Source organism: Perissodus microlepis, chromosome 7 (genome assembly GCF_051167445.1).
Source record: "Perissodus microlepis isolate ML-2025 ecotype Zambia chromosome 7, ASM5116744v1, whole genome shotgun sequence".
Lineage (NCBI taxonomy): Eukaryota > Metazoa > Chordata > Actinopteri > Cichliformes > Cichlidae > Perissodus > Perissodus microlepis.
The window spans coordinates 12,782,754-12,804,497 of record NC_140467.1 but is presented as its reverse complement, the minus strand read 5'-3'; the positions used below and the strand labels follow the sequence as shown (position 1 = coordinate 12,804,497).

Sequence of the window (21,744 nt, the reverse complement as noted above, 5' to 3'; positions counted from 1 at the left end):
ACAAAGCAAAACAAGACAGTCTGCTGCTAATGAGCACTAATATAATAGTTTGCCTGTTGGCTGTTGCTAGCAGGAAATTTCTTCTGCAAATCATGCTTACAGTGACACTCATACAATCCTTGCGGCGCAGAACTGTAGTGCCATAAGGCTAAACTGCATCTCTGAACACATGAGCAAATAAACCAACACTGATGTTTTTATCATTTGGCATGATACAGCAATAGACTGATTATAGTAATGTGGGAACATCGTTCACAGCAGAACAGAACAAAACAGGATGGGAAGAAAACAATCTAGGAGAAAATGCTGTTTTTTCATATAGTGCCAAATCACAAGAGCAGTCCCCTCAATGCACTTTAAATTGGAAATAAATAATAACTAATGATTAGATGTCGAGTGCTGTAGAAACACTCAGTGCATCATGGGACACCCCCAGCAGCCTAGGCCTATTGCAGCATAACTAAGAGTGGATTCAGGATCACCTGTTCCAGCCCTAACTATATGCTTTGTCAAAAAGGAATGTTTTAAGCCTAATCTTGGGTGACTGTCTCCTGAATTCAAACTGGGAGCTGGTTCCATAGAAGAAGGACCTGAAAGCTAAAGACTCTGCCTCCCATCCTACTTTTAAATATTCTAGGAACCACAACTAACAAAATAACCAGAGAGAGACAGAAAGAAGGAGCAAGAGAGGAAAGAGGAATGAATATACTTAGTGCCTGTAAGTGGTGTGACTGATTGATTTACCCTTATAGATGGTAAAGATTAAGAGGATGACAAATCAGCATTTGCTTACACAGCGCCTGGTGCTAATCTCCTTGTCTTCCTCCAGACGACTCAAGCTCTCACACTCATTCTGGAGAGAGAGAAAGAAAGAAGACGGCGAGTTGTATCTCCCTTGACCCCACCTTCATCAGATTTAAGCAGTACAAGAACATCAGCACTGTATCCAGATCACTCAACAAGGCTTATTCTTTAAGGATCTTCCCAGAAGCTTTCTGTGAGGTAGTGTAAAGAAAAAACTTTTGATGAGCATGTTTTTGGGAAAATTGTGGCCAGTACTTTATCACAGAAAACAGTTCATGCAAAACAGGAAGTCATCTTATGTTTATATGTCTTTCAGTAAGGATGGAGGAGCAGATTTCAAAGATGAACATGTTTTCATCGGACACCTTGAAGGACTTCACGCAACAGAGCACAGACGGAGCTCAAGCAGGTGAGCCATTACTTACAAATTACTACAAATGTGCAAGATTTTAGAAAGCTTAGATGATGATTGTTAAAGGCTTCTCAGTACAGCAGACTAGACTCATAATTAATGCTCACAAAGTTTTAAATACATAGATTTACACACAGAATCTGACACAAAGCTCAAAATGCGTAAAAGAGTGAGCTAATTTTACATCAGTCTGTAGTTAAAACAGCGTTGGTGCTCAAAAGAATCTGGAGTGATTTTAAGATTTCTACTATCTATTCTCTACAGAAAAAGGTCTGCGTAAATCGTTTGGCCAAGGCCTGCTTTGTAAAGTTTGCTCTGACTCAAGCAGTGGCAAACACTATGGCATCTTTGCCTGTAACGGCTGCAGCGGCTTCTTCAAGCGCAGTGTGAGGAGAAGACTCGTCTATAGGTGGGCAAGTGGCTCTGTGAAAGGCAGCTGAACATAACAGGAAAACAATCATATGACAATTAAGGAAGTGCATTTGAACTCCGTCTGTGTCTTTATTTCATAGGTGTCAGGCTGGAAATGGCAGGTGCCCTGTTGACAAAGCGCATCGAAACCAGTGCCAAGCTTGTCGATTAAAGAAGTGCCTCCAGGCTGGCATGAACAAAGATGGTGAGAAACTCAGAAAAAGCAGACCTTGTAGATATTATCTGTGCGTATTGATATGAAATATCTAAAGCCTCGCTGTGAGATGGTGTAGCTTTTCCTGCGCTTTGTTGTGGCAGCTGTGCAGAATGAGCGACAGCCTCGAAGCACAGCTTACGTCAGTCCGGACTCTATAAATGTCGAAGCCAAAAAGGAGCACCTGGTCACCACGCAAGCGCTCAGCCCCTCTGACACCTACTCAGCAGTCATCTCCAGGCCTTTGGTCACGTCGTCAGCTCCAATTTCTGCCACAGTAAAACCTTGCAGCAACATAAGTAACAACCACCGCTTTATGGTCAGCCTGCTGACTGCAGAGACCTGTGCAAAACTGGAGCCAGAGGACGGTAAGATCAAATGAAAGAGGTAAAATAACTTGGAAGATAGAGGTGTAAACCTATTTGTCTTGAAATGAGTAAAAATATTTTGAAAACAGACTTTTTGATTTGACTTTACTGTGTGGGATATTTGGATTGTAATGCCTATGTCTCTTTTTCTGCTACACAGTGGAGGAAAATATTGATGTGACAACAAATTCAGAGAGGGACCTCACTCCCTTCGACAGCTGTTTGTCCCCTTATACCTCCAGCTGTCCGGAGAATGTGTATGAGACATCGGCACGACTCCTCTTCATGTCAGTCAAGTGGGCAAAAAATCTGCCTGTGTTTGCTCACTTGCCATTTCGTGACCAGGTGAGGCCTGTAGACAGATATTTTTTCTTTGTGTATTTGCATCTTAAATTTTTTTTTTTTTTAACATATATGGATAGTGTGTGAGACTAATGAGATGCTCAACAACAACAACAACTCAGGTGATTCTTCTTGAAGAAGCTTGGAGTGAGATGTTCCTCCTGTGTGCCATCCAGTGGTCTCTGCCCATGGACAGCTGTCCTCTTTTGTCTCTGCCAGACCTTTCTACCCCACAGCAAGCCAATATCAACCTTCTTACTGCTGACCTGCAGATCTTAGAAGAAGTCTTTAGTCGCTTTAAAGCCCTGATTGTTGACCCGACAGAATTTGCCTGTCTGAAGGCCATTGTGCTGTTTAAGCCAGGTAAGGAATCACTGATGCAGCGATGGTAGTCACTGATTTCTGGATCACCAAACTGATGTCTGCTGTTTGAATCTCCCACACAGAGGTACGCAACCTTAAAGATCCAGAACAGGTGGAGAATCTGCAGGCCCAGTCACAGGTGCTGCTGGGTCAGCACATCCATTCAGTGTATCCCAACCAGGGTGCCAGGTAACTGCACTTTCTTTTCTAACAAAATACCACAAAATCTTCAAACATAATAACAGCTGGAGAACGTCAAATCCCCCCCCCCCCCCCCACAGAAACATTAAGCTCGCACTCTTTTTGTTTTTGTCCAACAAGGTTTGGGAGATTAATTCTTCTGCTGCCTTCCCTCCGCTTTGCGAATTCAGAGAAGGTCACTAAGCTGTTCTTTCAGAGGACCATTGGCAGCACACCCATGGAGAAGCTGCTGTGTGACATGTTCAAAAACTAAGCACACGGAGGAAAACTTCCTGCAAGCAACAAGCTGTGTGACTGTGTAATTCATGCATTCTGCTGATGACTTCTTTCATGTTTAATGCAAAATAGCCTTTATGACAAAAGATATTTTGACATATTACTGTTTGAAAAACACAGTCATGAATGGATCAGAGACATTTATGTGAAACTGTGCTTTTTTTCCTCAAGACAAAGGCAACTTCTGGTCATGGCATTCTACTAAAGCACATTTTTCTGTTATGTTATAACCACAAAGTCGTCTTGTGAAGCTTACAGCTAGACTTAATCATTCAGTGTACTGAGTAACAAGCGAAATAACAGTACATGCCAACAAACATGTTTTTAAATGTTTTAAATGTCTATAAATATGAAGTTGTATTGTCAAGTATAATGATTTCTGGGATTTTTTTTTTCTATTTGATTCAAATAGAGTAAATAAATAATGCAATAAAGACTATAAAATATAGAATTCAGTATAAAAAGTGTTAATCTTTTGAGAAGAACATATATAACACATGTTTGAAACAGAAACCAAAGAGCTCTGATAGGTTTATCTTCCAACTGTTTTGTGACCATCATTTTCTTTGTTGAATTGTATTAAATGTATCAGGTTGTTCTCAATGGTCTGAAAAATATTAAATGTATGACACAGAGATTATAAGAAAGAGAAAACCATATTTATACTGGGTAAAAGATAATTATATCCACAGGTGCAACAGCTCTGTGGTAGGCCACGTTTTGTACCAGAGCAAACAGAGCATCACATTCTCATGCATATCATATATATGTATGCATATCATATCATACATTTGTTTAGAACACTACTTCAGCTGCATAATTTAAAAGTTGATTTGTACAAATGAGTAAGATAGGGGTGAGGCAGTGCAGTATATTTGTTAATTTTTCTTATTATTATCATTATGTTAATATTGTGCATAGTACCTTCAAAATAAAAGAGATAACATTTAATTCATAAGGAAAATGTATAGTGCATAAAAATAGGCTTTGGGGTCAAAACAAAAAACTGTGACTTGAACATATAGTGGAGTACTTTTAATATGTCCATGTTACCTTAACAGATGGATTATAAACATGCAGTGTAATGAGAGGAGGGGCTTCACCTACCTTTAGAATGTGAGGGACCCAAATTGCAGAAGACCTGCAAAATTGCAAAATGAATTAAATAAACACATCATTAAGTAATTAATTTATATATATATATATATATATATATATATATATATATATATATATATATATATATATATATATATATATATATATACACACACACACACACACACGTATATATACTCATTAAATGATTAAATTAAATATCAGTTAATTTCATTTAAATTTCTAATTTTAATGACATATTAAATTAATTATTTAATGTTTTTATATGTTTTCACTTGTGGCCCTCCGTCTTCAATATGTCTAGAGTGCAGGTGTTTAAAACAGGTACATTTTAAATGTTATATATAACCCCTTTGTAAATCCTGTTCACTCAAGTCTATTTACTAATATAAGTAAAGACATTACACATAAAAAACACATCGAATCTTTGGAAATTAGTTTTTGACAGATGATCCCTTTTTGGCACAACCCGGCTTATTTTAGGGATTATCGGCCACAATCCAGAGGACGGCGCTAATGCGCCTAAAGGCTATTTGACAGCCTCCGTGGCAGAAGAGGAAGAAGCAGAGGCGTACCAAAACAAAAACAGGGAAGCGCATCAGGATAGTGAGCTAACGTAAAAGTGTGTGAAAACAAAGTTTTTGGCACGCTGACCTTTGCACGGTGCCCGATAAACAGTATGAAGGTGCATTAATTAGGCGATAGCGATTATTTCAAATTACCAATGTTTAAAAACTCGTATCGTCTGCTCCCTCAAAGGGACTTCAGCACTCCGAGGACTCCTGGTCTGTTTGTGGACTCTAACAACTACCACAAAGGCCTTTCGTTTGACTACATCCCCAATGTTACTGAAAACGACTTCACAGGTAGGACACTAGTTAACACGAGCTGGTTTAGGGGGACATAATTTGTGGTTTAGGGTACGATTGTTATTCACTTCAAAGAGAAAGTAAGACAGACACTTAGCCTCTTTTTCGTCAACATAAGTTATATCAAAATACACAAAGAATATAATGAAATGTCTCATATATTAGAGGTGGGAATCATCAGACAGCCCACGATATGACATTATCACAATACTTTAGTCATTTGTTCCTATATTTCATATACTTTAGCACACTAGTACACTTTGTACACTGCATAGCTCTGGGTGCGAGTGGCTTAACTTGACCATCAGTAATGAAAATAACCCCTTCTTGGGGTTTCTTCCCTTTTAGACACCTCCCAGGGATGGTTGTCGTGGATCTGCAACCTAGTTGTCATCTCCCTGGTCTACATCTGCACCTTTTTAACCTTTCCAATAACGGGATGGTTTGTACTGAAAGTAAGTTTGGCTTAAAATTGCACCCATAGCATCTCCACTCACTTGTTGAGAATAAACAGACTTTTTTTTTTATTCAGACTGTGCCAAACTACCAGAGGATAGTAGTGTTTCGTCTGGGTCGAATATGTCCTCCAAAGGGCCCTGGTATCATCCTTGTGCTGCCTCTCATTGATCAGTGGCAGAAAGTAGATCTGCGCACCCGTGCTTTCAACATCCCCCCTTGCCAGGTAAACTGCCAGACATGCTATTATTAGTATAGCTGGCCTGTGGCATTTAAAAAGATAAATAAAAAGATGTTTCAGCATGTTTGTTAAACATGGTTTTGATAGTCTTTTGGATGAGATCCCCTCTGCCCATATACATGTACAGTACATGATAATTAATAGCTAAAGAAGTGTTACATTATATCTTTTTATCCTTAAGCCACAGGAGAGGTTAGCATAGGATGAAATGCATGATCTGTGTGCCGTTGTTTCCTGGTTTCTGATTGCATAAGATCAGCTGATTTTTCTGCTCTTGCCACACTGTAACACAACACTTTTGAATTCTGAATACTGGTAAAACACATCTTATACGCATCATTTACCATTTAAAAATGTTTTAAAAGCAGTAACTTCAGTTCCATGAAATTTATTTTGTGTGTGCTGGAGATAATTTCTTCCTTCTCATATGGCTTAGCCTGTCATTCTTACCTTTAATACACTTAAAAAAAAAAGACAAAAACAATTCAAACTTCAAGTTGATGGCATAATTTATATTCAATTGAGCTTCAGATTTTTGCAAAGCCATTCCTCTTAGGAGCTGTGAATGTTATTTACTTAAGAGGAGATGCTTATGTACTAATTCGTTTGCCAGTTTGGCTTCATGTAAGTTCAGCTGTCAGTACACTGTGCTGTTATAGGTGACTACTCGGGATGGTGGTGTGTTGTCAGTGGGAGCAGACATCCAGTTCAGGATCTGGAACCCAGTCTTGTCAGTGGTGTCAGTCCAGGATCTCAATGCTTCCACCAGAATGACGGCACAGAAGGCTTTGACCCACAGCCTGGCCAAGAAGACCGTCAGGGAGATTCAAACTGAGAGAGTGAAATTAGGGGAATATCTTGGGGTGAGGACACGCTTTAGCTACTCTGTGCTGATTTTTTTTGCTGTATCAGTTCATGTTTACATTCATGCGTCATGTTTACAGATGGACATAAACGAGATGACTCGTCCTTGGGGGCTGGAGGTGGATAGAGTAGAGCTTACCCTTGGTTCTCTACTGAAAGCCCCAGAGGACAGCCCCTCTGCCCCCCTGATTATGCCCTCTGCACCTGGACTTGAAGGCCTCACTGGCCCCATTCAGCAGTTGGCCATGCACTTTCTGAGCCACGGTGCCACATCACGGCCTCAGCAGGGTAAGACAGAACACTTAAAAAATCTTCTTGCATCTTTTCCATAATTAGTGCTGTAATCTTCACCTCTTTCTTCAGAGGACAGCATAGCATTTACGGATGAGCTCAGCAGTGCTGCTGAGTCTGTCACTGCCACACCAGGTTGTGTTGAAGAGCTGCTCAGCAAAGTCAAGCTGCTCCTCTCTGAGTCTTTGGTCCGCCAGGTTGGGGCCTGTTATCAGTTTGACATCAGCTCAGGAGATGGACAACAGCGCCGTTACTATGTGGATCTGAGCCAAGGTGATAAATGTCATGATTATGGAATTTTTACTTGGCGCTAAATGTGTGTACGAAAACATAAAAAAATGAAATCTGTCTATTTCTCTTTGTACTTTAGGTAGCGGTGCAGCTGGGGAAGGGTCCTTGTGTCGAGAACCTGATGTAACCCTGAATATGAGTGACCGTGACCTTCTGGACATGTTTCAGGGTGAACTGCGACCAATAGCTGCTTTTACAAGTGGCAGACTTAAAGTCCAGGGAGACATTAAAACAGCCATGAAGCTGGAAGAACTCATAAAGCTACTTAAGAAACATCAACTATAGTGCATTTTAATTAATTTATTAAATCTTTAATTTTAACTATAAACTGTGTTTTTCATGTATGCTGTGACTGAATTTCTGTAATATTCTTATAATTTCTCACAAATTCCAAGTAAATGCTTGTTTACAAAGATAACGTGCTTTCTGAAGGTTATTTTATGCAACACTGTTTGAAACATGATTATAAAAAGGGCTGTGAAACTAGATAAAAGCTTCAGTAATGCGGCAGAGCTCTGTCATAATCAGTTCTTTGGTCTATTCTGTGAGGTTCAACTAGAAAGCCTTGATCAGGGCAGAAAGGGGGGCCGACTCTATAGACCAGCCTCTCGCCTCCCTCTTTTTGCACCAGATGTCCTTGGCAGAGCCAGAGTAGCTGCTGAAGGTGGAGCAGAGTGAGCATTTTTTGTTGTTCAGATGGCCAAGTGGAGTGTTTGGCGTAGCCCTGTGATGCTGCCGCTGTGCTGGGCAGAGGAGCTTACAGCAACAGGTGTGCGCTGCAGCAGCAGCATGCCGGTGATCAGACAGGCATGCTCGGAAAGCAGCAGCGTCGTCAGGCCTTTTAATGAAGTTCCTGGACTGTGGAAGAATGGCTGGGCTAACTTGTACAATTTCTGGAAGTTGGATGGCTTCAGAAATCTTCACCGCCTCACGTTGCAGAACTTCAAAACTTTTGGACCTATTTACAGGTAAAGGAGTCCAGGCTGTTTGATTCGTTCTACATAAAATGAAAAAATTACTGCACATGGCTGACCAAAACGTGATGGGTTTTAAGAAAACAAAAAAACAAACCTGTAACCTACAATTTCCAAAGTCAAATGTTCATCTCACAATTTCTTTTCTTGTTTTCTGTATGGCAGAGAAAAAATAGGTTCTTATGAAAGTGTAAATATCATCAACCCAGAGGATGCTGCCAACCTCTTCAAAGCAGAGGGCCATTATCCTAAAAGGCTGAAGGTTGAAGCATGGACATCATACAGAGATTACAGAAATCGCAAATATGGAGTTCTTCTTAAGTACGTCCTGTTACTGTCCTCTTCCAACTCTTCCACTATTCAGACACTTTGACAAAACCAGTCTCTCCAGTAAGCATTACCAGTGGTAGCTAAATACTTTAAAATAATTTAAAATCTGATTGTCACACAGGAATGGAGAAGACTGGAGATCAAACCGTGTGATTCTCAACAAGGAGGTGATTTCCTTGAAGATGCTGGAAAACTTTGTGCCTTTGCTGGATGAAGTGGGCCAGGATTTTGTGGCCAGAGTTCACAAAAAGATCAAGCGAACTGGCCAGAACAAGTGGACCACTGACCTCTCTCAAGAACTCTTTAAATATGCATTAGAATGTAAGAATAACATTTATTTAAAATATTCAATTCTAATTATTCCTGCCTTTTTTAAACTCAATCACACATCACTTGTTTCTATCTCATGTTTGTTTTGTCCAATATAGCGGTGAGCTCAGTGCTGTATGGTGAGCGTCTGGGTTTGATGCTGGACTACATTGACCCAGAAGCTCAGCATTTCATTGACTGCATCACCCTTATGTTCAAGACTACCTCGCCCATGCTGTACATACCTCCTGCTCTCTTGAAGCAGACTGGATCAAAGGTGTGGCGGGACCACGTGGAGGCCTGGGATGGCATATTCAACCACGGTGGGACACATAGGTTGAAAATTTAATTCTGAAATTTCAAAATACAGTTTTTGCTTTTACTGTGGTGCAATTTCTTGTTTCATTTCTGTCCTTTCGTTGCATCAGCGGACCGCTGTATCCAGAACATCTACAAGAAGCTGCATCAGGATGCAGGCACTCCAAAGAAATACCCAGGAGTCCTGGCAAGCCTGCTCATGCTGGACAAGCTGTCCATTGAAGACATCAAAGCCAGTGTCACTGAACTGATGGCAGGTGGAGTAGATACAGTAAGGAGAAAAAAAAAATTAAAGTATGAGGAACTGTGTGACTGTTATCCAGATTTTTAAGGCTGCTTCTGGTTGTGTTACAGACTTCTATAACGCTTCTGTGGACGTTGTATGAATTAGCCAGGCACCCCAACCTCCAGGAGGAGCTCAGGGCAGAGGTAGCTGCAGCTCGGGCCGAAAGTCAGGGAGACTTGCTGGAGATGCTGAAGCGGATCCCTTTGGTCAAAGGTGCTCTGAAGGAAACACTCAGGTGACTGAAACACATGTTCAAGACATTTAAGATAAGACCAGAAAAGATACACTTTATCAGAATGAACTTTTGCAATTCTCTTAGTTCATTAGTTTGTGTTTCTTTTATAAAAGTGGTTTTCTTTCTGTGTCTCAGGTTGCATCCGGTGGCAGTGAACTTGCAAAGATACATAGCAGAAGACATAATTATTCAAAACTATCACATCCCAGCTGGGGTAGGAGGCACAAAAACATATAAATGATGTATTTATATTTGAGTATTTGACCATTTTCATACAAACTGTCATGCATGTTGTTGTGTCTGTATATGTCTGTATGTGTATTCAGACTCTGGTCCAATTAGGGCTGTATGCTATGGGAAGAGACCCCAAGGTGTTTTTTCGTCCGGAGCAGTATCAGCCCTCTCGCTGGCTGAGGACCGAGACCCACTACTTCAGAAGTCTGGGCTTCGGCTTTGGGCCCCGTCAGTGTTTAGGACGAAGAATAGCCGAAGCAGAGATGCAACTCTTTCTTATCCACGTAAGATATAAAGAAAATAATCAGCAGTATTTCCATATATATGTGGCACACTGACATCATACAAACTGTCTGTGTTACCTTTGCAGATTCTCGAGAACTTCAGAGTGGAGAAACAGCAACATGTGGAAGTAAAGAGCACCTTTGAGCTAATTCTCGTGCCAGACAAGCCCATAATATTGACTCTGAAACCTCTACAAGCAAGTCAGTAACATCGTGTTTGATGAAATTAACTGTAAACGGCTTCACAAAACTCCACAATACGAACAACAAATGAAAATCTTCCAACCTTAGAGTTGTAGGGAGAGCAAGAAAAACACAGGAAGGAAGGAATAAGCTAAAGAAATACTGAGGTATTTCTATAGCTAGACAACAAAGTAATGATACATATTGTAGATTGCTTAGTGAAAAATGTGATTACTAAGGGACATGTACTCTGTGTGTGAAATATACTAAAAATCAGGAATGCATTGTGCAAATTTATTCCACTTGTACTTGGCAAAAATGTTCATTTATGTACCAATGATGAATAAAAAAATACAACTGATACAAAGTATCTGTTTTTATATGTAATTGTCTATGGTTTACATTTTAAACACACTTTTTCAGATTAAATCATCACATTTGAATTAGATCTAAATTTTAAATCACAGACTCTGTGTCCCATCAACAGTTCAATTCATTTGCAGGTCTTTTTACAGGTTTTGCTTCTGCTGTCCTCTTTGCTGGTATAAGGAGCTGTAGGAAGTAACATGCAGTATTTGAGAATATTAAATCCCTTCATACCATAATTATATGGAGAAGGGTGAGGCCTGACTGACCGAAGGAACATTTTGAAGGATTGCTGTGGATGTCCGGATGAAGCCGTGCCTGTGCTCGCTCAGTTTGGTCAGCATTTCTTGCTTCTCTCTCCCCCATACTTTAGCGTTCTCCTCCAGCTTTAAAGATGCAAAAGAAAAAAAATATATATTTATAAGGAAATAAATAATTAGACCAAGTATATCTTATTCATATTTTCTTAACCTGAGCTTCCAGTGTTTGGATTCGTGCTTCAGCCCTCTCCAATTTATGTCGTAAACTCCATTCCTCCTTGAGTGTAAAAATAGAAAAAAAAAAGTGTCACTTTTAGGAGTTGCGAGGGAAAATTTGGATACTATCATAGTCATTTGCAATATTTAAGGAGTTTAAGAAGTACCTGGTCTGACTGCTGTGTTTTGAGTGGTGCAGGCAGCTGGTGAATCCTTTCCAGCTCTTTTCTGAGACGGCCGTTCTCTGCTGCCGAGGCTGATTTCATTTCCTTCTTTTTAAGGCCATCTTCTCAGCATGAAAGGAGATCAGACACTCAAGTCAGTGTCAGTGCTTTTGTGACCATAATTGTTCCCACTGGGTGCACTTACCTCTTTCCATTAGCATCAGCCTTTTGTCACCACGATGAATATTCTTGTCTCTGAGCTTTCCATCTAATGCTTTCTCCATTTTTTCTATGACCTAAAAATAAGGATGGCACAAACATAAATATCCCCACATGCGAATTATAAGCTGCTAGTCACATGAGAAGCATATTCACTATCATGAAATTAGATTAGTAACAGACTGTTCACCTCTTCCTGCTGTTTCACTGTGGCCTCTAAAGTTGCCATCTTTGCCAAGTGACTCTGGTGATGCTGCAGATCCTTCTGCTCCTGCTGCAGGACTCTGCAGAGCTTTAATAGCTCCTGCTCACTATCATTTTTCTGCACAAAAGAAACACAATACGAGTTATATAATCAATGGAAAGACACTTTCCTGAGACGTGTTTTAAAAAATATTCATAATGTGTGTGGTGTGTTTTCTAACCCGGATGAGGTCGTTCTGCAGATGTTGTATGCGGTCCCTTTGCGTGGCAGCCTTGCTCACCTCACTGGCGAGCTTGAATTTTAGAGTGGCTTAAAAAGAGCAGAACAATCATCAGAACTGCAGAAACTGTCTGTCATCTCTTACTTACAGGGAATGTGTTTTTTGTACATTCACTTAAAAACTCGATCGCTGAGCATATCTAAGTAATAAGTTCGAATTTCACACTAGTTTCAATAACATGTCAGTTTTATGCCATGTGCTTTGGACCAATAATAATCAAAAGATCCATCAATATACTTTTGAATTTGAATGGATCTTTCGGAGGGATGGGAGTTAAATCCTATCGTTTTGCTTTTGATGTTAGCAAAGAGACCTTCTGGAACGTCCTTTCACCGAGGGCCACAAACTGTCCTTCAGGAGATAAGGGTTGTAGTACACACGGAGCTTATCGTGGTCCATGGCCTAAATAAGCTTCCTTATCACAAAATGACAGTCTGCCTGGGAATGGACACTCACAAGGATTAACGCATGCTGAGCAGCCTTCGATGTCACGACTTCATCTGCCAAGGAAATGACCTTAAGTCTGTTACGGCACTGAGAGAGAGCTAGCTGGGTGGTAAATTATCTGACTTTAGTGAATCAGCACCTAGTCCTTTATTTGCTCTTAACTTCTTAGGAGTTTAAAATTTTGCTCTGAGACTAAATGATTGTGTGTGGATAATATAAAGCTGAGTAAAACTTAAATGTTAAATTTATTTAAGTGTCAAATCACAACAACAACATCCTCAAGGGACTTTGTATTGTAAGGCGAAGACCCTACAATAACGCAGAGAAAATCCCAACAATCAGACAAACCCCCTATGAAGAAGTAATGGGCAACACTGGGAAGGAAAATTGATGACAGGGGAAATAACTAATGATGAAATGCAGAGTGATGTATAAACACCCAGTGAGTGAAGAAGAAACACTCACGGCATCACGGGAAGCCCTCAGCAGCCTAGGCCTATTGCAGCATAACTAAGGGAGAGTTCAGGGTCACCTGATCCAGCCCCAGCTATAAGCTATAGACTTATAAGCTATACATGCGAAATGGAAAGTTGTTAATCTAATCTTAAAATTAGAGAGGGTGTATATCTCTTGAGTTCAAACTGGGAGCTGGTTCCACAGAAGAGGGGCCTGAAAGCTGAAGGCTCTGGTTCCCATTTTACTTTTAAAACATAAACTCTACTTTTAAATGCCCCCGTGAACCACAAGTAAGCTACCAGACTCTCCAGCTACCGCGCTGGAGAGTCGGCGCAGTGGCAGGATGGCTGCTGTGTTGCCTGGGATTACTCCTTATCCCCTACCCAACCCTGTTGCTGGTCACGTGCTCTATAATGTTGTACTGTGGACATTTATGTGCTTTCCTGTGCAGAGGAGTTTTTTTTTGTTTCCTGTTCTCATGCTGTCCTCCTGTAGCCCAGCATGAGTAGAGGTCTCTTTTTTTCCTCTTGTACCTTTCCCATTGTAGTGTACATTTCAGTGTTTTTTTCTGTAATGCAACCGTTCTCTGACTTGTATCCCCATGTGATGTCTGTGTTGTATGTGTAAGGTCGGGGGGCGGGTTCATTCCACTGCAGGGCAACCTGCCACTGCATGTGGCGAATAAATTTTGAACTTGAACTTGAGAGAGTGAAGTTAGGGTGATATATTACTTTTGTACCTATTCGGTCAGCAATTTCAGCCTTGGTCATGACATCAATGTCAGTGTCGGCCAGAAGATCTCGTCCAAGGTCCTGCTGCAGAGACAGATCACTGCGGAGCTGACTGTTTTCTGCCTCCAAAGACAGCACCTGTGTCCTAAGTGTTATTATGTCTTCTGCCATCCTAGACATTGCTGAGCGATAGTTTTCAATCTCCTGATGGTGAAAGAGTGCCTGTAAGTCTCACATTAGAACATTTTCAGTGGCTTAAAAGCAGAGGTGAGAAGTAATGAAGTACAAATACTTTGTTACTGTACTTAAGTATAGTACTTAAGAAGTAACCAAGTACAAATACTACAAATAGTAGAATTGTCAGGTATCTGTACTTTATTTGATTATTTATTTTTCAGACAACTTTTTACTTTTACTACCTACATTTTTATACAAATATGCGTATTTTCTACTCTTTACATGTGCAAAACAGTCTCGTTACTTTCGGTTCAAAGGTTCATTTATAGCTTATAGGTGGGCCGGAAGGAGTACAGGTGTTCGCGGTACTTCAGAATCAAGCTAGCGCCACAGAAGAGGAGCGAGCATAACGGAAGTAACGTTTTGTTAAGTAGCAGGTAAGTACAAATTAAACGTTTCTATCAGCAAAAACACGCAAACTGTTTGTGTGCAGTTTGACGCACAGTGTGTCGCTAGCTAAAGGTCTGGATTTCCTAGGGAGAGAAAAGCGTGCGTGATAAATTCAATGAGAGATGGAGGAAGACAGACAGGACGTGAGAGGAAGAAGACAGGCTGTATTTAAAGGTAAGGAGTGCTCAGTGACTCTGATGAACTGCAAATTTAAAGCTTATATGCAATGTCTTAATTTTTTAATCACATATTGGATTTGTGCATGAGGTGTTTTGTTAGATTATGTGTTTTCATTTTTGTGAAACAAACTAAGCTATACTAACTTTGTGCCATTCAAATGTTGCATGAATATTTGGGGTATTTTGCCCAGGATAAACAGGCTAGCTTGCATTAACGCACCTTGTTGGACTGTATCAAAGTGGCTGTGGTGCTTATGGTTAGAATTAGGTTACATCAAATGCATCAGAGATGAGATCTTGTTGAATTCAGTTGTGTAAATCCACAAAGAGCAGCAGGTCAGCTGATCACAGCCTGTACACTAAGAAAATCTACTGACGCTCACATTAATTGTTATGAGTTGGAATTCTTTTTCCCACTGAGCCACTACAGAGATCTTAGGATTCCCCCCACCTGCTGAGTCCCACTATAACCAATGACTTACTCGTTTTCCTGTTTAGGTGTGGAGGCAAAGTTACCCTCTACAATGTAGGTAACAGAAAATAGATATTTTTTTAAAATTCTCTTTCACTGTTTGTGTCCTACTGGTCTACTACTACTTGCATTGAACCTTATTAGTGCCTGTCAGATCAATAAATGCCATTCTTTTTAGTGCTTATAGTGGCATTTTACTGTCATGCACTGACTGGTGTCAACAATAAATTCACTGGCCTGTAAACAATTTGATATTAGGTGGTTATGAGCAAGCGCCACCACTAGATGTCTCCTCAAACCCATGTCTTAAGAGAGTAATACAGGATGTATTACCATAGACACACAAACAATTATAGTAGCAAAGGGGATGAACAGGCTTGAACTGGTTTTAAATAGGATTACTGGTAACTTCTGGTTTTCAGATATGCATGTAGCATGAGACACGGGGTATTACTGCAAGCCCTAAATGAATGTGATCCATTGACTTGGATGTTCCTCTAATTGATTGGTTAAGGTTTGGTATAATGTATTCATAACTCTGGCTCCTCAAATTCATAAGGGCATTCCACTCCATCCTGTAAAGGTGTTTTGTTAGGGGAAATTTAACTGGGGATTTTGCACAAATTTTAGTCGTCTAGTCGTGCATGCACATACGTTCCTCTCTGAAAGCTGAATTTCTGTAGAAGCGAGCAAAAAATATATATTTCTGGGAAATTCTTTAAAGAAATTTGTTTCTTTAAAGGCTGACAAAATGAGTCTGGGAGCAGAGCTTTTTTATCAAAGCATTTCTTTGTACAAGGCCCCTGGATGTTGTCTAGCAGCGTGTAGGACCCATTGTTCTGTCACATGCTCTTCTATCAAGTTGAATAGCCAGAATTGAATGAAGACAAGAGGCAGGTCCAGCTCTATGTATGAGCGGGGGGGTGACGATTAGGGGATTCCAATCTTGGATGGTGTTGTTGTGTCTCCCATGGGACACAAGGGGTGAAATTGAGCATCTAATTGAAAGGGCAGGGACGAGGTGACAATCATGACTGTAGATGAGATGTCGTCTCTGCTGGGGGCCCAAAGCAGTGATGTGAATGAGAGCTCCCCGTGATGAGTCTGGAAAGTCCTTTTATGTATTGAAAATAAAAGGGAATCTTTGTCTCTGGCTGGATCCCTTCTATTCTGTATGATATAAAGCCATTAAACAGGTTTGATGTCATGCATAAAGTCACTTCAGGACAGATGTATGACAGCTCGACTGAAACATGAGGATTTCACATTTCTGCATTTTATTAACCACATTATTTTGCATGTAAAGTATTAATAATCATTGTCTATTAAACTTTAAATATGCACTTTTGCAATGAAAAAAGGCCAGTTGATACTCGTTGATAAATTAAGCATATATAAAATCTACACCCACAGACAATTTAAGGCAGTGTGCAGACATAATAGTCTGGCTGTAAATAAAACAGGAGAAAATGGCAAGATATTCGAAAAGAAAATGTTATTGGAACACTTTAAGCCTCATCAGCTTAATCCTCCTTCAGTGCAATTACAGTTAAGGAGAAATGTTAATGTATTCATTTTATCTCCAAACTGTGACTGTTTGCTTCATCATCTTCTCATTTCACTGGCCTCTCTGTGTCACTGTTCGCTAACTAAATATGACATAGGATTGCCTCACTGATTGATTGAACAGTTAAGATATTGGTCATGCCTATTCACCTTTGTTTGGAGGTCAGAGATCTCTGCTACGTGGGGATCATCCTCAAAGTCATGCGGAGGGGGCCTAAAGCATGAGAACACAATTGTAGTCTAAATTTAAGTCTTTCATTTACTTTCGAAATAAATCAAATAAATCTGTTTCTCATATATTTTTGCACCGTACCGCATGTGTGGATGAGGAACTTGATACGTGCTGTTTATGTTAGGTTTGTTGTTCTCGGTGGAGTCTGCCCTCTCAGCTTTAGTATTCTGGTCTAGCTGGGCAGTGCCTGGAAGCTCAGTCTTCGCTCTGTTGAGGAGCAGCTGATTATCTGGTAGGATCTGTGCCAGGGCATCATGAGATGGGAGATTGTATTTTCCCCTCTGAAACTGTAGAGCACATATTGTGTTTGATTGTCAAAAATGATTTCCAAACTTGCTCAAAGCTGTTTCAGAAACAAATGTTGTTAAAATCTGTATGAATATCAAACAAGCATCACTTAAAATGCTAATGGTCTCTTTTAACTTCATTTACTGTCCAAGAAACATACAAATTATGCGTTATAACTTATTCAGAATAAATGATAAGCCAACCTGAAATGCCCAAAATATGTACTTGTTTGATTGGCCACTCCAGGTTGGCTCTAAAAGCAACTCCTATGATGAAAATGTAGAGCTTTGGACAAAAATGATTTTCTAATTATTCTTTGTCCACTAATCATATCAGTGCTTATAAGTCCAGTCTGCATGACACATGCTAACTAGGCAGCTAGTTTACTTGGCTTCACCCCCTGTAAAAGATAAAAGTAGCTGAAGCCAAAGTTTAAGTGCCTCAAACCTGCATTCTTTTTTTTTTCAACTCCTTTGGTGTCAAAACACATCTTAAAGACTTTAAATCAGTAGTCCATCCATCCATTCATCTTCTTCCGCTTTATCCGGGGCCAGGTCGCGGGGGCAGCAGCCTAAGCAGAGAAGCCCAGACCTTTCTCTTCCCAGCCACCTCCTCTAGCTTATCCGGGGGAACACCAAGGCGTTCCCAGGCCAGCCGAGAGATATAATCTCTCCAGCGTGTCCTGGGTCTGCCCCGGGGCCTCCTCCCGGTGGGACATGCCCGGAAAACCTCACCCAGGAGGCATCCTTGTCAGATGCCTGAACCACCTCAGCTGGCTCCTTTGATGTGGAGGGGCAGCAGCTCTACTCTGAGCCCCTCCCGGATGGCTGAACTTCTCACCCTATCTCTAAGGGAGAGGCCAGCCACCCTTCGGAGTAAACTCATTTCCGCCGCTTGTATCCGCGATCTCGTTCTTTCGGTCACTACCCACAGCTTGTGGCCATAGGTGAGGGTAGGGACGTAGATCGACCGGTAAATTGAGAGCTTCGCTTTTACGCTCAGCTCTCTCTTCACCACGGTGGACCGTTGCAGGGTGCGCATCACTGCGGCCGCAGCACCAAGCTGTCTGTCGATCTCCGGCTCCCTCCTCCCATCACTCGCGAACAAGACCCGAGATACTTAAACTCCTCCACTTGGGGCAGGAACTCATCCCCGACCCGGAGTGGGCACTCCACCCTTTTCCGGCTGAGAACCATAGTCTTAGATTTGGAGGTGCTGATCCTCATTCCTGCTGCTTTGCACTCGGCTGTGAACCATTCCAGTGCGAGCTGGAGGCCATTACCCGATGAAGCCAACAGAACCACATCATCCGCAAAAAGCAGAGATGAGATTCTGAGGCCGCCTAAGTGAAAGCCCACCGCCACTTGGCTGCGCCTAGAAATCCTGTCCATAAAAATTATGAACAGAATCGGTGACAAAGGGCAGCCCTGGCGGAGCCCATTACCCACTGGGAACGAGTCCGACTTATTACCTGCAATGCGAACCAAGTTCTTGCAACGGTTGTATAGGGATCAAATGGCCCGTAGCAATGGGCCAGACACCCAATACTCTCGTAGCACCTCCCACAGGACACCCCGAGGGACACGGTCAAATGCCTTCTCTAAGTCCACAAAACACATGTAGACTAGTTGGGCAAACTCCCATGCGCCCTCAAGTATCCTTGAGAGGATAAAGAGCTGGTCCAGTGTTCCGCGACCAGGACGAAAACCGCATTGCTCCTCCTGTATCTGAGGTTCGACTAGCGGATGAGCTCTCATTTCCAGCACCCTGGCATAGACTTTCCCAGGGAGGCTGAGGAGTGTGATCCCCCTGTAGTTGGAACACACCCTCTGGTCCCCCTTCTTAAAAATGGGGACCGCCCATTTTTCTGCCAGTCTTGTCTGCCAGTCCAGGGGTACTGCCTCTGATCTCCACGCAACATTGTAGAGGTTTTTCAACCAGGACAGCCGTACAACGTCCAGAGCCTTCAGGAACTCGGGGCGGACCTCATCCACACCAGGGGCTCTGCCACCAAGGAGTTGTTTAACTGCCTCAGTGACCTCCCCCCCAGAAATTGGCGGGTCATCCCCCTCATCCCCAGACTCTGCTTCCTCCTCGGAAGACATGTCAGTGGGATTAAGGAGGTCCTTGAAGTATTCCTTCCACCGCCAGACAATTTTCTCAGTCAAATTCAGCAGCGCTCCACCAGCACTATACACAGTGCAGGTAGAGCACCGGTTTCCCCTCCTGAGACGCCTGACGGTTCTTCGAGGCAGTCCGAAAGTCTTTTTCCATGGCCTCTCCGAACTCCTCCCACACCCGAGTTTTTGCTTCAGCCACTGCCCGAGCCACATTACGCTTGGCCTGTCGGTACCTGTCAGCTGCCTCCAAAGTCCCAGAGGCTAACCAAGCCCGATAGGACTCCTTCTTCAGCCTGGTGGCTCCCTTCACCTCTGGTGTCCACCATTTGGTTTGGGGGTTACCACCACGACAGGCACCAACCACCTTGCGGCCGCAGCTCAATGCAGCAGCAGGAGATGCTGAACATGGTCCATTCAGACTTAATGTCCCCAGTCTCCCTCGGAATGCTGTTGAAGCTCTGCCGGAGGTGTGCGTTGAAGATCTCACGGACTGGGGCCTCTGCTAGGCGTTCCCAGCACACCCTTGTTTAGGTGCACCGGGTCTGTCCAGCGTCCTCCCCCGCCACCTGATCCAACTCACCACCAGGTGGTGATCAGTTGACAGCTCAGCCCCTCTTTTTACCCGAGTGTCCAGAACATATGGTCACAGTTCTGGTGATACGATTACAAAATCGATCATCAACCTGCGGCCTAGAGCTTCCTGGTGCCACGTGCACTTATGGACACTCTTATGTTTGAACAAGGTGTTTGTTATGGCCAAACTGTGATTTGCACGGAAGTCCAATAACAAAACACCGCTTGGGTTCAGATCAGGGAGGTCGTTCCTCCCAATCACACCCCTCCAGGTCTCGCTGTCGTTACCCATATGAGCATTGAAGTCTCCCAGTAGGACAACAGAGTCTCCAGGTGGAGCACCCTCCAGCACCCCACCCAGGAACTCTAAGAAGGCTGGGTACTCTGAACTGCCACTTGGCGTATAAGCGCAGATGACAGTCAGGACCCATTCCCCGACCCTAAGGCGCAGGGAACAAACCCTCTCATCCACCAGGAAGAACCCCAACGTACAGGCAGTAAGCCGAGGGGATATTAGAATACCCACCCCAGCCCGCCGCCTCTCACCAGGGGCAACTCCAGACTGGTTCCACAGCTCAAGCCATGCGTTGAGGTGAGCCCGACTATATCTAGCCAGTACCTCTCAACCTCACGCACTAACTCAGGCTCCTTCCCCACGAGAGAGGTGACATTCCATGTCCCAATTGCCTGTCTTGGTAGCCAGGGATCAGTCCGCCAGGGCCTCCGCTCCTGGCTGCCGCCCGGCACAGAATACACCCAACCCCTACGGCACCTCCTGCATGTGGTGGGCCTGCGGGAGGATGGGCCCATGTCCCGCTTGCCCTTGGGCACCCTTCCCGGGCCTGGCTCCAGGGCGAGGCCCCGGTAACCCTATCCCGGGCAGAGTAAACTGTTCCCTCGATGTTTTCCTCATAAGGGTCTTCTGAATTGCTCTTTGTCTGGTCCCTCACCCAGGACCAATTTGCCATTGGAGACCCTACCAGGGGGAAAAAGTCCCCGGACAACATAGCCCCTGGGATCCCTGGGACACACGAACCCCTCCACCACGATAAGGTAGCGATTCACACATCTTAAAGACTTTTAAATCAGTAGTTACAGGTCTATTTTGTAAATTGTGGGCATTCTGTGAGTCAGAAAAAGGAGGATTATGCTCACTGGCTAATGACCTGTCAGTTAAAGGTTTTTACTCAGTTGTGGTGTCCTTGGTTTCTCTGTCAGATCCACCTCTTGCTAGTCTTGTTCAGTATCAGAACACCAACATGGTGATGGCAAAAATGTTCAACTTGAGACTTCAAAACATGGCTTCAGTAAACAGAGTAATGTCACCATAATGTCTATGACTGAACTTTTTCTTATATGAGTCACTGAAGTATTAGTCACAGACTGTTTGTAATGGTTTTGTGGACTTGGCTTTGGGAAACCCTTGATCGTAAGTCAATGATCAACTTTGTCACTGCATCATTTATGGCAGGGTGGACACCCTAATGGAGGGAGGAACTGAGTTGTTGGATCAATTGCCTGGGGAGGACGCCGTACAGAGGAATGTGCCTTTAGTGTGTGTGTGTGTGTGTGTGTGTGTGTGTGTGTGTGTGCGTGTGTGTTGTATTTGCATCTGGTTGAGAGCCATGTTTGGCAGAGCCCCACCTCTCACCACTGGCAGAACTTTGC

At 42.6% G+C, this 21,744-nt stretch overlaps 4 protein-coding genes across 4 annotated transcripts; 3 read left to right on the top strand and 1 right to left on the bottom strand.

The window, feature by feature from the left end:
• Positions 1-915: 915 nt before the first annotated feature.
• On the top strand, positions 916-3,910 carry nr2e3 (nuclear receptor subfamily 2, group E, member 3). Its single transcript, XM_084932516.1, has 9 exons — positions 916-1,002; positions 1,121-1,213; positions 1,481-1,625; positions 1,729-1,832; positions 1,946-2,209; positions 2,370-2,554; positions 2,674-2,914; positions 2,998-3,103; positions 3,236-3,910. Exons 2-9 carry the CDS (start codon positions 1,126-1,128, stop codon positions 3,366-3,368), a joined length of 1,266 nt encoding a protein of 421 aa, XP_084788642.1. The 5' UTR covers positions 916-1,002; positions 1,121-1,125; the 3' UTR covers positions 3,369-3,910.
• A 1,147-nt stretch (positions 3,911-5,057) lies between these two features.
• On the top strand, positions 5,058-7,940 carry stoml1 (stomatin (EPB72)-like 1). Its single transcript, XM_084933498.1, has 7 exons — positions 5,058-5,376; positions 5,728-5,834; positions 5,912-6,061; positions 6,736-6,939; positions 7,021-7,228; positions 7,304-7,504; positions 7,602-7,940. Exons 1-7 carry the CDS (start codon positions 5,235-5,237, stop codon positions 7,805-7,807), a joined length of 1,218 nt encoding a protein of 405 aa, XP_084789624.1. The 5' UTR covers positions 5,058-5,234; the 3' UTR covers positions 7,808-7,940.
• A 106-nt stretch (positions 7,941-8,046) lies between these two features.
• cyp11a1.2 (cytochrome P450 family 11 subfamily A member 1, tandem duplicate 2) lies at positions 8,047-11,042 on the top strand. Its single transcript, XM_084933497.1, has 9 exons — positions 8,047-8,490; positions 8,662-8,817; positions 8,948-9,147; positions 9,255-9,458; positions 9,564-9,724; positions 9,808-9,974; positions 10,110-10,188; positions 10,301-10,492; positions 10,579-11,042. The coding sequence occupies exons 1-9, from the start codon at positions 8,219-8,221 to the stop codon at positions 10,699-10,701; spliced, it is 1,554 nt and encodes a 517-aa protein (XP_084789623.1). The 5' UTR covers positions 8,047-8,218; the 3' UTR covers positions 10,702-11,042.
• A 97-nt stretch (positions 11,043-11,139) lies between these two features.
• ccdc33 (coiled-coil domain containing 33) lies at positions 11,140-17,388 on the bottom strand (the record flags this gene model as incomplete). Its single annotated transcript, XM_084936754.1, has 10 exons — positions 11,140-11,227; positions 11,311-11,427; positions 11,513-11,578; positions 11,685-11,803; positions 11,887-11,977; positions 12,091-12,222; positions 12,326-12,414; positions 14,028-14,223; positions 17,014-17,077; positions 17,177-17,388. Coding segments are annotated over 10 exons (1,158 nt in total), but the record flags the coding sequence as incomplete, so codon positions are not given.
• Between the last annotated feature and the right edge of the window lie 4,356 nt (positions 17,389-21,744).